The sequence below is a fragment of the Arachis hypogaea genome, chromosome 8 (genome assembly GCF_003086295.3).
Source record: "Arachis hypogaea cultivar Tifrunner chromosome 8, arahy.Tifrunner.gnm2.J5K5, whole genome shotgun sequence".
In the NCBI taxonomy this organism is placed as follows: domain Eukaryota; kingdom Viridiplantae; phylum Streptophyta; class Magnoliopsida; order Fabales; family Fabaceae; genus Arachis; species Arachis hypogaea.
Genome location: NC_092043.1, coordinates 3532244 through 3549476, shown reverse-complemented (window position 1 = coordinate 3549476; position 17233 = coordinate 3532244). Strand labels below are relative to the sequence as shown.

The following is a 17233-nucleotide window of genomic DNA, read 5'->3' as shown; positions in this document are numbered from 1 at the left end:
GAACAATTATGTTAAAAATTATTTAATTTCGGTGTTTAGGTTCGAATTAGCTTACGTGTATTATCGGGTTTAGCTCATTAGAGCTGTGGGTTAGGTAAGCACCCCCAAATCCTTTGTGAAATATTGAATTAGTGAACTCTATGTTGATTATAGTGAATATTATGATGTAGATTGAAATTTATTGTGGATTGGAGTCAATTTGAGAAATTAGAAACTGGTAGACTAACTTTGGTGGCTGGGTTTCATTAGTGAGGAGCTAAGGTTGAGAATCTTGTGGTGCGGTACAAGGTGAGGTGTCGTATATAATATGTAATATGTCGTGAAAACTTAGGCTAGTTGACCCATATGATAAGTTGAATTGATTGTTGGTTGTTGAATTAAATTGTTGATTGGGATGAGTTAAGGATAATTGTTAAAATAGTGTTATGGATTGGTTAAGTAGATTATGAGGTATTGAATGTTGAGTTGTATGTGAGAATATGTTGTTTATGATAATTGATGAGGATCTTAAATGATGATAATGATAATAGGATGACTTGTGAATTGTGTTGCATTGGTTTGTGAAATTGTATTGATAAAAATGCTAAGAATTGGGTATTTGCATGTGATGGAAGAGATGGAATATGTATGATACTGTTTTGTACATAATTAGTGCTGAAATTGGAGTGTGAGTTATTGGTTTTTGAAAGAAACTTGGTGAAATAAAGGTTTGAGGGATTTTTGTGTAAAATTGATTTTTGGCCAAACTTCAGCAGGCCATAACTTGGCTTTCGGACCTCCAAATTATTTCAAACTTATTTCATATGAAAATTAGGTCTGTGAAGTTTACATCGTTCGAAGAATGGATGAAAACTATTTTAAAATAAGAAAGTTATGTACGTTGGAAGTTCGGTATGTAATGATATTCATCATAGATGGCTATCAGTACAGATGTTGACTTTTCATTTGCCGAACCAGCAATATGTTGTATTCGATGATGCTGATATTATTACTCATGTTTATCTGAAGAAGATGTGTACTTAATGACCCATTTTACAGTTCTACCAAATACTGGTTTAAACAGAGTGACGAATCATCGATTCAGACTTTTGTTCCAATACAAGACCTCTGATGTTTCTGTGGTATCTGTAAGGATACTTCATTCGGGTTTGTGTTTTACCTCAATAGATGAAATTGATCAAAGGACAAAGGATGACGATTTTCTCATTCGTTCGTACAAGTTTCTTGCTCTTCCCTCTTAGAAACATAGTATTATGTAATAAAAAGTGTGGTTTCTGATTCAAATTTATATATGTTTCAATCTAATTATTAAACTTTGTTGGGATCATTACTAGTGTTCGAAAAGAAAGAGATGTAGCATCATATGGCAAGATGATCAAAGCAATTGTGCTAGAAGTTTTTTCTGATGGGTATTATCTCTCTCACTTTCTCCAATATCATTAGTTATCTTCTATTAATTCTAATTTTTTTTTTGTTCCAGCCTTTATGTTTATAACAATAAATATATAGTTAGATTCTTTTGAGCTTTTGAAACTTATTTATTCAGCAAAAAGTTACAATGCAATGTGTTTGAAAATGCTTGTGATCTATTGGAATATGATAACTTACAAAAATATCCAAGATCTCCGATGATTGTTCTCGAGTATTTTAAAATCAAAGCAATTGAAGGTTAGTTTCAGACATATTCAGTGAATTTTTACTCTAATAGTTAGTTGTGTTTTTTGACCTTTTAATTTAAATATGGTTTAAGGTTAATAGAATAGGATTCTTGCATGCAGGTCGTGTAAGCCTACAGAATGTGATGAATATCTCTAGGTTATTCTTTAATCCCGACATTCCTGAGTCTGTTGAGTTCCTAAGTAGGTTAGTTGTGATAAAAAAATTGTAAAGCTACAATCTGCTATGCTTATTTTGTTGGTATTCATGTATATGTTTTGTATTATGAAGATTAGTTATTGGATCTTTTATGTAGATTTAGTGTTGCCAGTTATGAATTTTCAAGACTTATGACCAATGAGCTTGGAACTTAGTTTCTAAAGTTGATGGTGATTATTTCAATCCTAAAGAGATCAATAGTATTCAAGATCTTCATGCAGATAACGGGGTACTATTTTAGGTTGACAAACTCTCCATTTAATATTTGAACTTGAATTTATTAAACATGTGTGTCGGTTTTCGTAATCTGGTTTGTTAATCATTATTCTATAGTATATCATTGTTTTTAAAATTTTACAGGATGGTCATTACTTTATTATTGGGACAATTAAGGAAGTTATGGATGAACCAGATTAGTGGTACTACTCATGTGTATGTGGTCATGCCGTTGTTGAGCATGAGGATCTCTACCTTTGTGATGTTTGTGGTTCATGTGTTGAACATGTTATGGTCAAATAAGGTTCATATATAACTCTATTATGGAATAGATTAAGTATCAATCTTTTGGATTTTTTTTAGTTCTTTATTATGCACAACTCTTTGTGTTGTTAAGCAGATTTCTTAGTTTTCGTTGTTATTCTTGGTTGTTAATTATGTTAGCTATGGGATTCGGGTAAAGCTTCATGATGGTGGGTGTGCTGATTTTTTTGTTCTCCTTGATAATGCAGCAACAAAACTATTTGAAAAAACTTGTTCTTAACTATCATAAATATTAAAAAAATTTAGTCCTTCGTAACAATTTTGATATTAAAAGTCTTTTTAATAATTAATTTTTTATAATGGTCCTTTAGTGTAATTTTTCTTAAAAAAATTTCAAATAATTTTTATTTTTATCTTCTATTAATTTTTCCCCATTTTTAACAACATGAGAAGCAATCACCAACAAAATATAAAAAACCAAAGGTCACCCACATCCCTCTCCTTTCCCCCCATAAAAACAAAGGTCACAAAAGCTAACCTAGTGACCTCCGTCATCTCTCTCTGACGTCTCATCTCACTCAACCAAGAAACCCCACCACCCAACTTTTTCAGGGTTAAACCCCATATCCTGCTACAACATACGAAGCTGTCGTCATCTACAGTGGCTCTCGGCGCCTCCGATTTGTCCAACATACAAATCTCCGGCAGTTTCTCGACGGATAGTCCTTTTCCTTGGGCTCTTGACAGATCGAGATTATATACTTCGTCCAACTAACAAGGGACGTGATGATGAGGTAAATTGTCTGAAAACCGAAGAACAAGTTTAGCTTTTGCCCTAATCTTTGCACTTCCAACACAATCTTTTGTTCACTCTTTTTTCTTTTACTTTTCTTTTCACTTTTAGTAGCTTTTGTTTCGTTAATTTCATTAAGTGAAGTTTTGGGTTCTGAAAATATTGAGTTAATAAGCTTATGTGAATGTGCTAAGTTCAAATATGCTTTCTGATTATTTTCTTCCTAAGAGTAATATTTTTGTTGGCCTAACATGATTTTTCTTCGTCGTCATCTTGACGAAGGATTGAAAAATGAATATCTCACATTGAAAGATCTTACAGATCTTTGGAAAAACCTTGAAGAAAGGGACAATAATCAAAAGACGGTGATACTTCCTCAAGTCCGATATGAATGGACGTACTTGCGACTACAGGATTTTAAATCCATAAATGAATATAATTCTGCAATGTTTCGAATCACCTCACGAATAAAATTATGTGGGGAAAAGATCACTGATAATGATATGTTAGAGAAAACTTTCTTGACTTTCCATGCCTCGAATGTGCTCCTACAACAGCAGTATCAAGAAAAAGGATTTAAAAAATATTCAGAAGTGTACATGAACTGGTTATTTGCAACCATGTCAATAAGTTCTTGAGCTTCTGCAGGCGTTTTCTTTAGGTGAATGGATCCACCTGCAGAATGGTCCAATGACATCTTGGAAAACTCAGATAGACCATAATATAATATATCTAATATGGTCCATTCTGAAAACATGTCAGAAGAACACTTTTTGGTCATCTCCTTGTATCTTTCCCAAGCTTCATAGAGGGATTCACCATCTTTTTGCTTGAAGGTCTGAACATCCACTCTAAGCTTGCTCAGCTTTTGAGAAGAAAAGAATTTATCTAAGAAGGGCGTGACCAGCTTATCCCAGGAGTCCAGGCTATCTTTAGGTTGTGAGTCCAACCATGTTCTAGCTCTGTCTCTTACAGCAAAAGGGAAAAGCATGAGCCTGTAGACTTCAGGATCTACTCCATTCGTCTTAACAGTCTCACAAATCTGCAAGAACTCAGTTAAAAACTGATAAGGATCTTCAGATAGAAGTCCATGGAACTTGCAGTTCTGTTGTATTAAAGCAACTAATTGAGGTTTCAGCTCAAAATTGTTTGCTCCAATGGCAGGAATTGAGATGCTTCTTCCATCAAACTTGGATGTGGGTTTAGTAAAATCACCAAGCATCCTCCTTGCATTATTGTTGTTGGGTTCGATTGCCATCTCCTTCTCTTGTTCGAAAATTTCAGAAAGGTTGCCTCTGGATTGTTGTAATTTAGCTTCTCTTAGTTTCCTCTTCAGAGTCCTTTCAGGTTCAGGATCAGTTTTAACAAGAGTGTCTTTTTCCTTGTTCCTGCTCATATGAAAGAGAAGAGAAAAAGAAAAGGAAGAGGAATCCTCTATGTCACAGTAAAGAGGATCCTTATTATTAGTAGAAGAAGAAAGGGGATAAGGATTAAGAAGAAGGAATAATCCAAACACACGGGTAAGGATAGGGGCAGTGATTTGAGATGAGAAGAGGTGAAGAGAAGTGTTAGTAAATAGATAAATAAATAGAAGAAGATGAGAGAGAGAATTCGAAAATTAATTTTGAAAAGGAGTTAATGATTTTTGAAAATTAAGGATGAGATAGAATTAAAATTAAAATTTAAAACAATTAGTTAATTAATTAAAAAGAATTTTGAAAAAGATGTGAGATATTTTCGAAAATTAGAGAGGGAGAAGTAGTTAGGTGGTTTTGAAAAAGATAAGAAACAAACAAAAAGTCAAATAGTTAGTTGAAAAAGATATTGAAATCAAATTTGAAAAGATAAGAAGATAAGAAGATAAGATATTTTAAAATCAAATTTTTTTGAAAAAGATAAAATTTTGAAAAAGATATGATAAAAAGATAAGATTAAAAAGATATGGTTAGAAAAGATTTAATTTTTAAAATTAAAATTGATTACTTGACTAACAAGAACTACAAGATATGATTCTAGAATTTAAAGATTGAACCTTTCTTAACAAGAAAGTAACAACTTCAATTTTTTTGAATCAATCACATTAATTGTTAGTGTAATTTCGAAAATTATGAAAAAGATTTTGAAGATAAATTTAAAAAAATTTCAAAAATTATAAAAAATGAAAAAGATTTGATTTTTGAAAAAGATTTTGAAAAGATGAGATTTTTAAATTTGAAAAATTGACTTGACTTGTAAGAAACAACTAATTTTAAAAATTTTTGACTAAGTCAACTCAAATTTTTTAAAAATTATGAGAAAATTAAGGAAAAGATATTTTAATGATGAGAGAGAAAAACATGAAAATGACCCAAAATATGAAAATTTTGGATCAAAACACATGATGCATGCAAGAACACTATGAATGTCAAGATGAACACCAAGAACACTTTGAAGATCATGATGAACATCAAGAACATATTTTTGAAAAAAATTTTATGCAAAGAAAACATGCAAGACACCAAACATAGAAATCTTTAATGCTTAGACACTATGAATGCAAAAATGCACATGAAAAACAACAAACAACATAAAACAAGAAAATTTAAAGATCAAACAAGATGACTTACCAAGAACAACTTGAAGATCATGAAGAACACTATGAATGCATGAATTTTCGAAAAATGCAAGAAAAAATTTTAAAGCATGCAATTGACACCAAACTTATAAATTGACTCAAGACTCAAATAAGAAACACAAAATATTTTTGATTTTTATGATTTTATGAATTTTTTTGTATTTTCTTTTCTTATTTTCGAAAGAAAGGAAAAAAAATTTTGAAAATTTTTTGAAAACAAAACAAAAGGAAAATTACTTAATCTGAGCAACAAGATGAACCGTTAGTTGTCCAAACTCGAACAATCCCCGGCAACGGCGCCAAAAACTTGGTGGGCGAAATTGTGATCATCAACAATGGCTCCAAAGACTTGGTGCTCTCAAACATGAATCATACTTTGTCACAACTCCGCACAACTAACCAGCAAGTGTACTGGGTCGTCCAAGTAATACCTTACGTGAGTAAGGGTCGATCCCACAGAGATTGTTGGTATGAAGCAAGCTATGGTCATCTTGTAAATTCCAGTCAGGCGGATTCAACTGTATTAAGAAATTATAGTAAACGAAAATAAATAAAATAGGATAGAGTTACTCATGTAATTCAATGGTGAGAATTTCAGATAAGTGTATGGAGGTGCTGTGTTCCTTTTGAATCTCTGCTTTCCTACTGCTTTTATCCAATCTTTGTCACTCCTTTCTATGGCAAGCTGTATGTAGGGCATCACCGTTGTCAGTGGCTACATCCCATCCTCTCAGTGAAAAAGGTCCAAATGCTCTGTCACAGCACGGCTAATCATCTGTCGGTTCTCGATCATGTCGGAATAGAATCCATTGATTCTTTTGCGTTTGTCATCACGCCCAACAATCGCGAGTTTGAAGCTCGTCACAGTCATTCAATCCCGGAATCCTACTCGGAATACCACATACAAGGTTAGAATTTTCGGATTCCCATGAATGCCGCCATCAATTCTAGCTTATACCATGAAGATTCTGATTAAGGAATCCAAGAGATATGCGCCCGGTCTAAGGTAGAACGGAAGTGGTTGTCAGTCACGCGTTCATAGGTGAGAATGATGATGAGTATCACGGATCATCACATTCATCATGTTGAAGTGCAACGAATATCTTAGAATAAGAATAAGTCGAATTGAATAGAAAATAGTAGTAATTGCATTAAAACTTGAGATACAGCAGAGCTCCACACCCTTAATCTATGGTGTGTAGAAACTCCACAGTTGAAAATACATAAGTGATGAAGGTTCAGGCATGGCCGAATGGCCAGCCCCCAGTGTCTAAGATCGCATAAACTGATCAAAGATGTCTAATATAATAGTAAACTATCCTATTTATACTGGACTAGCTACTAGGGTTTACAGAAGTAAGTAATTGATGCATAAATTCACTTCCGGGGCCCACTTGGTGTGTGTTTGGGCTGAGCTTGATCTTTACACGAGCTGAGGCTTATCTTGGAGTTGAACGCCAAGTTGTAACGTGTTTCTGGCGTTCAACTCTGGTTCGTGACGTGTTTCTGGCGTTTGACTCTAGAATACAGCATGGAACTGGCGTTGAGCGCTAGTTTACGTCGCCTAATCACGAATAAAGTATAAACTATTATATATTGCTGGAAAGACCTGGATGTCTACTTTCCAACGCCATTGAGAGCGCACCATTTAGAGTTCTGTAGCTCCAGAAAATCCATTTCGAGTGCAGGGAGGTCAGATTCCAACAGCATTAGCAGTCCTTTGTCAGCCTCCTTATCAGCATTCTGCTCAGGTCCTTCAATTTCAGCCAGAAAATACTTGAAATCACAGAAAAACACACAAACTCATAGTAAAGTCCAGAAATGTGAATTTAGCATAAAAACTAATGAAAACATCCCTAAAAGTAACTAGATCATACTAAAAACTACCTAAAAATAATGCCAAAAAGCGTATAAATTATCTGCTCATCATGCATCAACTAAGTGTGGGGAAACTATGGGAACAGGGGTTAATAAGGAAATGTATCATGTTTCTAATTTATTTGAATATTGGAAATTTGGGAATCTACTCATGAAAAACCAAAATAGAAAAATAATGAAAAATCCATGTGCATTGATAAGTTATGATTATTTTTCTATTAAAAGAAAAAAAAGAAAAAATAGAAAAATCCAAAAATATTCAATAAATAAGTAAATAAATAAGGGGACAAAAATACCCCAATGTTAAGCTTTAATAGAAAGATCAATGCACATGTGACAAAGAAATATAAAAAATTTGGTACATGAGTATGTGATACAAAAGTGGGAATTATGGGTAGCTAGGTGTGATTTTTAGAATTACATAGAGTATGTGTGTGTGTTAGGTAGGAGCTTAGGTTAGTCAAAGATTCATATTATAACTCACTTGGCCATACATATATCCTTACCTTTACCTCAGCCTCATTACAACCCTGAAAAGACCTCATGATGTTTGCATTGGCATGCTAAATATTTGTTGATTGGTTAGATGAAGAACAAGGTTGAGAAAGCATGACTAGGGAAGAGTAGAGTAATTGACCCTAGACACTTGAGAGTTAGAGTGATATACACTACCAGTAAGGGTTCAGTGCTTGATTCAATGTTCCCTACTTTTATGAGCTATCTTCTCACAAGTTTACTTGTCTTTTATTATATGATCTGAATTAGTGGAATTTGAATTATTTTTGTCTTGGAGAACTTGTTTACTTTTAACCAAGTAGGTAGAAACATTTTGCATATAGTTGCATTCATATACATAGGTTGCATTGCATGAGTCTTACTTTCCCCCATTTACTCTTTTAGCTTCTCTTGAGCTTAGCATGAGGACATGCTAATGTTTAAGTGTGGGGATGTTGATAAACTACTATTTCATGGTTTATCTTGTGCTCAATTGGGTGGTTTTTATCAACTCTTTACCCACTTATTCATACTATTTGCATGTTTTACAATTCCTTTCCAGAATTTGTTCTATGATTGAAAACTTGCTTCCTAGAGTCTTTAATTTGTGTATTTCAATCATCTCTTATTACCATTCGATGCCTTGATATGTGTGTTAAGTATTTTCAGAGATTACAGGGCAGGAATGGCTTAGAGGATGAAAAGGAAGCATGCAAAAATGGAAGGAATACAAGAAACTGAAGGAACTGCTAAAGCTGTCTAGCCTGACCTCTTTGTACTAAATCGACCATAACTTGAGCTAAAAAGGTCCAAATGATGCGGCTTCAGTTGCATTGGAAAGCTAACATCTGGGGCTTCGCAACGATATATAATTTGTTATAGCTACCCCGAAGTTAGGCAACGCGGACGCGTGGATGACATGCACGCGTCGCATCTGCGAATTTCAATCCATGCAAACGCGTGGACGACGCCTCTGCGTCACTTTGCTGCGACCTGTACGAACCAAATTTCGCAATCAGCAATTTTTGGGCTATTTTTGACCCAGTTTTTTGCCCAAAAAATACAGATTAGAGGCTATAAAGTGGGGGAATCCATCCATTCATTGGAGAATTCATACAACATTCATATTTCACTTTTCATAATTTAGATGTAGTTTTTAGAGAGAGGCTCTCTCCTCTCTCTTAGGATTTAGGATTAGGATTCCTCTTAAAGGATTTAGGATTTCTTCTTCTCAATTTTTAGGTTCAATGTTCTTTTTATTTTCCCAATTTGACTTATGAACTTTTCCATGTTGGATTTGATTTCTTTTATTAATATTTGAGGTATTTCAGACATATGACTTTTATTTAGTTTCTTATATTCTTGGTTCTAGTTGATTAATTGGTGACTCTTGAGTTATCAAACTCATCGTGATTGATAATTGTTGTCTTTGCTGATTGATTTAGATTCCTATAACTCTAGTCTTTCCTTAGGAGTTGACTAGGACTTTAGGTGTTAAATTGATTTGTCCACTTGACTTACCTTTATAGTTAGAGGTTGACTGAGTGGGAGTAAAAATATAATTCTCATCACCATTGATAAGGATAACTAGGATAGGACTTCCAGTTTTCATACTTCGCCAAGAATTTTCTTTGCTATTGATTTATTAATTCCTGCAATCTATTTTTCTCATTCAACCTTTCAAAAATCCAAAAATACTGTTTTCCATAACCAATAATAAATCATACTTCCCTGCAATTCCTTGATAAGATGACCCGAGGTTTGAATACTTCGGTTTATAAATTTTATTGGGTTTGTTACTTGTGACAACCAAACGTTTGTACGAAAGGATTTTCTGTTGATTTAGAAGCTGTACTTACAACGCGATTATATATTTGTTAAATTTCTTTACCGATAGAAAACCCGATCGTCAGTACCATATATTAGTGCCATTGGAGCGCTAATGTATCTTGCTAATAATACACGATTCGATATATCATTCGCGGTGAATTTACTAGCAAGGTTTAGTTCCTCTCCAACCAGAAGACATTGGAGTGGAATCAAGCAAATTTTTCGATATCTTCATGGAACGGTTGATATAGAATTGTTTTAACCATATGGATCAAAGTCACAATTAGTTGGCTATGCTGATGCTGGATACTTATTTGATCCACACAAAGGGAGATCTCAAACAGGATACCTGTTCACATATGGTGGTACAGCTATATCATGGAGGTCCACGAAACAGACAATAGCAGCAACCTCCTCTAATCATGCTGAAATACTAGCGATACATGAAGCAAGTCACGAGTGTTTTTGACTCAGGAGTTTGATCAAATATATTCTGTTATCATGTGAACTGATTGATCATAATATAGCTCCAACTGTCCTGTTTGAAGATAATACAGCATGCATTGCTCAACTTAAAGGCGGATACATCAAAGGTGATGGAACAAAGCATATTTCTCCCAATTTTTCTTCACTCGTGATCTTCAAAATCAAGGGACAATTGATATCCAACATATTTGCTCAAGTGACAATCTGGCAGATTTATTCACAAAGTCACTCCCAAAGTCCTCCTTTGAAAGATTGGTGCATGAGATTGGGATGCGTCGATTTCGAGATATTAAATGATGTCGACAAGAGGGGGAGACTGTACTCTTTTTTCTTTGGTCAGATTTTTTCCCATTGAATTTTTCTTGACAATGTTTTTAATAAGCCAGTCCCCATCATAAAGAATATTGTACTCTTTTTTTTTTACTAAAATTTTTTCCATTAGATTTTCTTTAGTAAGGTTTTAATGAGGCATATTCATAATGGTCATCTAAGGGGAACTGTTACAGTATGGATGCCCCACCAACCCTTTTATCCAATTAAAAAGTACTTAGATAATATAAATTTTTAATGTAGACGGTGTTATCATTTCCAAAGCTTGAAAAAGCTAATTTTGTACATCTATAAATAAAATTTCATAATCTTACGTACAATACAAAACAATAATAAAATAAATATTCTCTCTCTTTTTTACAATATAAAATACTTCTTTACTTTATTTCTTCATATACCATTAATATAATATTAATATATTATTTTTATAAGAGTATAATAATATTGATAAATACTAAATACTAATAGCAGTATTTTTTTATTTATACTTTATTTTATTGCCTCTTTCTATTTATTTTACAACAAGAGAAATCATTTTCCTACCGGATAATATTGGAAAAAAACAAAGCAAAGAATCCTGAAGGAGTCAAAACAAATCCAGATTACAGGAGGGAAGGATTGACATTATGATTAGCATGCAGCCAGCTGAGGCAGAGGAAGAGACAGAGTCCCCCTTTTATAGTTATTCTTTGTCTCATCAGCCAGTCACGCCCCACGCGCCATCATCGCTCTCTTTTTCTTTTCAAATCTATTTATATTTATTCCTTCATTCATTCATTCATTCCCTCGTTCGGTCATTTCATTCGCTCGCACTTCAATGCCGTACGCCATAACTAACTACCTTGTTCGATCGGTTTCTCCTCCTCGTTATGGCTCCTCAGAGGCGGCGCCTCCACCATTTGCAGCGTTTCCCTCTCTTGATTCCTCTCATCTCTGCCGTCGCTGCCGCTCTTATGTTTCTCTTCGCGCTACTCTCTCTTCTAGCTCCTTCTCCCAACGAAACTAATCATATGCACCGCCCGCGCCAACGCTCTTCGGTACTCTCTCTCTCTCTCTTTCTCTCTGTTCGACATGAATTGAACATAATCAATCGATCGTTGATTCCTCACCGTTTTCTCACCTAATGTTGTGCGTGTAGTTTGACGTTCAATCGGAGGACAACGCTATTGGAGATAATGTGTTCCGCGTTCCGGTTAGGGCTTTCTTCTTGCTTCTTTTATTTTTTTTCATTTTGTTGTTCAGTTCCATGTTTTGTTTCCTTTGGATCTTAACCAGTCACTATGCTTGTGATTTTGTTTTTATCCTATCATAATAACCAGAAAATAATAGGAAAGTTGAATCGCGGACTCTGGAGCTTTAACAATTCCGTAAACTTCTATGGATGTAGCAACGCAAGCAGCGAGTTTCCAAGTGCGTATTTCATGCATATAGAACCGTTTAGTTTAAAGCTTAGATTGCGCTGTGTGTATATGTATTGTCATATGATATATGATATATGAGGAATGCGCTTTTTGCGTGGCAGAAGCTCAAGCCATTACTCATCCGGATCGGTATTTGGTAATTGCAACCAGTGGTGGCTTGAATCAACAAAGAACTGGAGTAATTTTCTGGAATCTTGCCTCTATTATAATGATATGATTTTTTTTACTATAAAGAAAACTATACAGTGACTCCTATTAAATTTACTGTGAATTGAACACAAAAAACTGGGAGGAAAAATTGCCTAGTGTGAACAAAATCAACTTATTAATTGCTATATTATAGGAGTATGCTGTGTTGCATTTTAATGAGAACGGAACTACACTTGGCAGATAGAACTAAATATTAAATAACCATGGAGCCTTAAAAGATTTTTAAGTTTTATCCAAACCGCTGCTACGGATTGCCTTAGAAACACTTTCTCTTCATATAAAGTGCTTCTTTCATATGTAAGACTTGGAAGTTGTGACGATAAAATTGACAAAGGCTCTGACACATGTTTCAGGACAATAACTGTGACAGTGTGACTACAAAAGTGTCTTCTACTTTTAATTTTCTGTCTTTTGATTTCTAAAGTTTTCTGGATTACGTTATTACCTGCATTTCTGGAAGAAACATGTCGTTTATTTTTCAAAAGTTGTACCTGCTTGCTTGAAATACATATAGCCTCAGAACTTTAATGCAGCATATAATAATTGTTGTCTAGCCGACCCCACGTTGTTGTATATAATAATTGGTTAGTAATTGCAAACTTTCTGCATACTCAGCTGTCAATGCCAATATTTCCTTTTCTGCATTTGACAGATTACAGATGCTGTTGTTGCTGCGCGAATTCTGAATTCTACTCTTGTTGTTCCCAAACTTGATCAACGGTCTTTTTGGAAAGATTCTAGGTCAGTCGCAGAAAGGACATATATTGTTTAGCCCTTTTCTGCAGTTATACTATTTAATTTTAGTTAGCGATCTAAGTATTGACACTCCATTCGCACTTTCTCTGTGATGTATCTTAGATTGTTAAATGATGTTATACTTTGCCTGTTGCAGTAACTTCTCGGAGATCTTTGATGTTGAATGGTTTATATCCTTCCTATCAAAAGATGTCAAAATTATCAAGGAACTCCCAGCAAAGGTTGGCCGAAGATCATCTCTGTACTCGATGCGTGTTCCAAGGAAGTGTAGCGAAAGATGTTATATAAATCGTATATTACCTATACTCCAGAAAAAGCATGTAAGTTTTTTATGTCCTGAAACTCTGATGGTGCTGATATGATGTACAACTCAGTAAATGCTGTGTGTTAACTAGAACTAGAAAGAGGTAAATTTATTCACCAGGTTGATTGTCAGTTTGTAGTGTGGAGGTCGTTATTTTGTGATAATAAAATGTGTTCTAAAATGCTTTTAGTTTAAGGTCTATAATCCAAACATTTACGGGATAAATCATAAAATGTTAAAGTCAGTCAACTTCAATTATTGGATGCCTTTTGTTTTCAATATAGTCTTTTCCAGTTTCCTTCATTGGGATGGCATCTTGTGGTTATATGATGAATTAAACGACTAATTTTTTTAGAGATGAATAAACATAGTTTGTTATTCACTGATGTGGGTAGGTTGGATGTTTATTTTAATGTGAAGATAAAAATTTGAAGGTTAAATTTTACATGGAATTTTTAGCTTTGTGATTTTAAAATAATAAAAATTTTATAACTAGCTGCCAAATTTTTTTATTTAAAAAATAAAGAAAATTATAAATACAAATTTTGACTCATTGTTTTTTTTATTTTATAAAAAAATAAAATAGTATAAACACAAATCTGACCTTTAGACCTTTTGTTACTAAATTTGACCATCGGAATTCTTCCAATTATTCTCAACAATTTCATGATACACTTCTTATCTTTGTAATATAGCAAGACATACAATTTTATTCCAATATTAAAAATAAAAAGCGGAATTAAACACGACGTGTGCAATTGCTACAATATTCGAGTCAAACTAGGATCTACCGCTTCCTTTACTTTGATTGCAAGCCTCATTCTCTCCGTCTCTCTCCCAAAAAAAAATAATAAAATAATTGCCCGATATTTCAGATGATGAAGATACACATGACAACTCATGCAGCGCTAACTACTTAGTCTTGTCCTTGTAGATTTAATTCTATTCGTTCTTTTGGAAAGGGAACATCCATTTGTTAGATTTCTGTCACTGTTTCAAATGTGTCTATAATTGTTGAGTTGGATTCTACTCGCATGATGGAAGTCGAGTTAAAGTATGTTTACATTTATACAACTAATTGACTCCTTAAGTTCTGATAACAGCACGTGGATAACTGTTTGAATATTTGATTTTCCAGTAAATATATTACATTTTTTTTTTGGTATACGTAAATATATTAAATTTATTTGCTTCACTTTGTGGCAGGTTATTCAGCTCAGCAAGTATGACTACAGGCTTGCAAACAGGTTGGATCCGGAGTATCAGAAGTTAAGATGTCGAGTTAACTACCATGGGTTAAGATTTACCGACCCAATACTTGCAATGGGTAGAAAATTGGTACGTCGGATGAGGATGAGAAGCAAACATTATATCGCACTGCACCTGAGGTAGGGTTTTTTTTTTTTTTTTTTTTTTGGGTGAGAAGAGGTAGTTTTGGTTTATTATTCATTTCTATCCTATATAATTCACATGATTAGAGAACCAAATTGGGTTGGTCTAGTGGTTAGCTCACTAGTCCGCTTAAGCAAGTGTCGGGAGTTCGAATCTCGCCTTGTGCATGCAGCAACCCATTGGCCAGCGGCAAACCCTTAAATGGAGCTCAGTACCGCGACGGATTAGTCCTTGACCTGCCGGGTTGGGGGATACCGTGGGAAACCAAAAAAAAAAAAAATTCACATGATTAGACTCAGCAGTTTGATAACCAATAAAGCTCAACTATTGCAAGCCTTGGCGATATTTTTGGATGACTGCACTGGCCTCACCCTGCCCCCTAGTGGGGCCTTCCCTAGGTCCATGGGCCTTGTACAATACAATAAAGAAAAGGATTTTACTCTTTCCAGACCAAAAACAATTTGTGTTTAATAGTTTCTAGATGTGATTATCTTTTCTTGCTCCAGATTTGAACCCGATATGCTTGCATTTTCTGGATGCGATTATGGTGGAGGAGAGAAGGAACAGAAAGAACTGGGTGCAATAAGGAAGAGGTGGAAGACGCTACATGTAAGCTCAAAAGTTAAATTTTGTTATTGCCAATGATTGTTAGTAATATTTTATTGTTGCCTTTTCTGCTATTAAACCTAATAGCATGTGTTCACAGAATGATTATTATCAGTGACTATTAAAATCTGAAAAATCTTTCATCCTGCTGAGGCATAAACATTATTTTGTTGAGAATGATTTTGGTTTATGCTTATGTTGATAGCAGATTTGAAATATATAGAGTAGTGAATAATGTGATTATATTGAAATGCAGGGAGCCAATCCTGATAAGCAAAGAAGACAGGGAAAATGCCCGTTAACCCCAGAAGAAGTTGGTCTCATGCTAAGAGCCTTGGGGTATGGTTCTGGTGTTCATATTTACGTTGCATCAGGGGAAATATATGGAGGGGAAAATACATTGGCACCTCTGAGAGCATTATTTCCTAATATCCATTCAAAAGAGACCATTGCTATTAAGGAAGAATTAGAACCATTTTCTTCATTTTCCTCTCGCATGGCGGCACTTGACTTCATTGTTTGTGATGAAAGTGACGTATTTGTGACCAATAACAATGGTAATATGGCTAAAATATTAGCTGGGCGAAGGTAAATTAACTGCATATGCTTTTTCTTCTTGTTTCTGTTGGTCGCTCGTATCTATACCCACTCTATCTTTCCATGAACTTTCTTATAGGAGATACTTTGGGCACAAACCAACCATTCGTCCAAATGCTAAAAATCTCTACCAATTGATCATGAACAGAAATAATATGACTTGGGAAGCTTTTGCTTCCCGTGTACGGACTTTTCAAAAAGGCTTCATGGGGGAGCCAAATGAGGTTAGACCGGGCAGAGGCGTGTTTCATGAGAACCCATCTACCTGCATCTGTGAAGATTCTGTGCCCAAAGTGGGCCAAGATTCTGGACATAGAAAACATGGGAAGGATAATGCAATCAATGAAAATGATGATGACGAGGATTATGATGATTCTGGATTGCCAGAAATGGAGGATGATGATTACGAAAATGATGAAGATCTGAGTGATCGAGTAGAGAAGGGTACATACAACGGAACGGTGTCGGACTATGACGCAATGAACTCTCAGAATCCTGAGTTAGAAGAAGTTGTATCAGATTAGTTGAGCTACCATATTCAACACTATTGTACCTGCTTGCATTATGCTATGTTAGTCTTAGTTACATCCCCTTGAGCAGCTACCAGTCAATTGAAAGTATATGACAAACTCCGGAGCCAGAAAAGCCACATAACTTGGAAAGACATACTGAAAAAAATTCAAACATGGGATCATCAAATGCACGATGATATAATGGCCTGGGTTCGATCAAGGGGATGACATAACTGAATCCGCAGAGATGGGATCGGAAGTGAGCAATGGGAGTGCAATTGAGGGAAGCCATTCAACGTTGAGGCATAGCCCTGTAGGCGGTGTATATCTTCGTTCTGGAAATTTCTTATAGTTGAAAATTGTGCGTCGCTGCTTCTAGTTTTCTTTGGCATTTTGATGCAATCAACTGATTTTCACTAATAGAAGCAGCAAAATGCCAACATAAAGTTTTTGTCCCAAAAGTTTTGGGAAACCTTTTGATGTGAGAGAGAGGATCGCTATAATCGTTGGGAGAAATCTACACATGTTCAACTATTCGGGGAACTTGTCTTTTTTTTTTTCCTTCATTTTTTCTGAAAAATAGAAAAGAATAAATACATAGTTGTAAGAACTGAATTATTGGTTCAACCGATGAGTTGTTATTGAAATGGTAGA

The 17233-nt window shown here is 34.7% G+C and overlaps 1 protein-coding gene and 1 non-coding gene across 2 annotated transcripts; both read left to right on the top strand.

Moving 5' to 3' along the window:
• The first annotated feature begins 3903 nt into the window (after positions 1 to 3903).
• On the top strand, positions 3904 to 4007 carry LOC112708528 (small nucleolar RNA R71). The gene has a single exon (XR_003156382.1). It is a non-coding gene; the product is annotated as a small nucleolar RNA R71 (small nucleolar RNA).
• Positions 4008 to 11442: 7435 nt separating this feature from the next.
• On the top strand, positions 11443 to 17231 carry LOC112705698 (O-fucosyltransferase 16). The gene is made up of 10 exons (XM_025756606.3): positions 11443 to 11818; positions 11920 to 11973; positions 12101 to 12191; positions 12304 to 12380; positions 13065 to 13153; positions 13305 to 13488; positions 14679 to 14860; positions 15371 to 15473; positions 15727 to 16058; positions 16147 to 17231. The coding sequence occupies exons 1-10, from the start codon at positions 11651 to 11653 to the stop codon at positions 16589 to 16591; spliced, it is 1725 nt and encodes a 574-aa protein (XP_025612391.1). The 5' UTR covers positions 11443 to 11650; the 3' UTR covers positions 16592 to 17231.
• The last annotated feature ends 2 nt before the right edge of the window (positions 17232 to 17233 follow it).

What these genes read in the sequence shown, in the direction of transcription:
- LOC112705698 (XM_025756606.3), top strand. Translation starts at nt 11,651, where the DNA reads ATGGCTCCTCAGAGGCGGCGCCTCCACCATTTGCAGCGTTTCCCTCTC. An exon ending in CTATACTCCAGAAAAAGCAT is followed by an intron (nt 13,489 to 14,678) that starts GTAAGTTTTTTA and finishes ACTTTGTGGCAG; the next exon opens with GTTATTCAGCTCAGCAAGTA. An exon ending in AGAGGTGGAAGACGCTACAT is followed by an intron (nt 15,474 to 15,726) that starts GTAAGCTCAAAA and finishes ATTGAAATGCAG; the next exon opens with GGAGCCAATCCTGATAAGCA.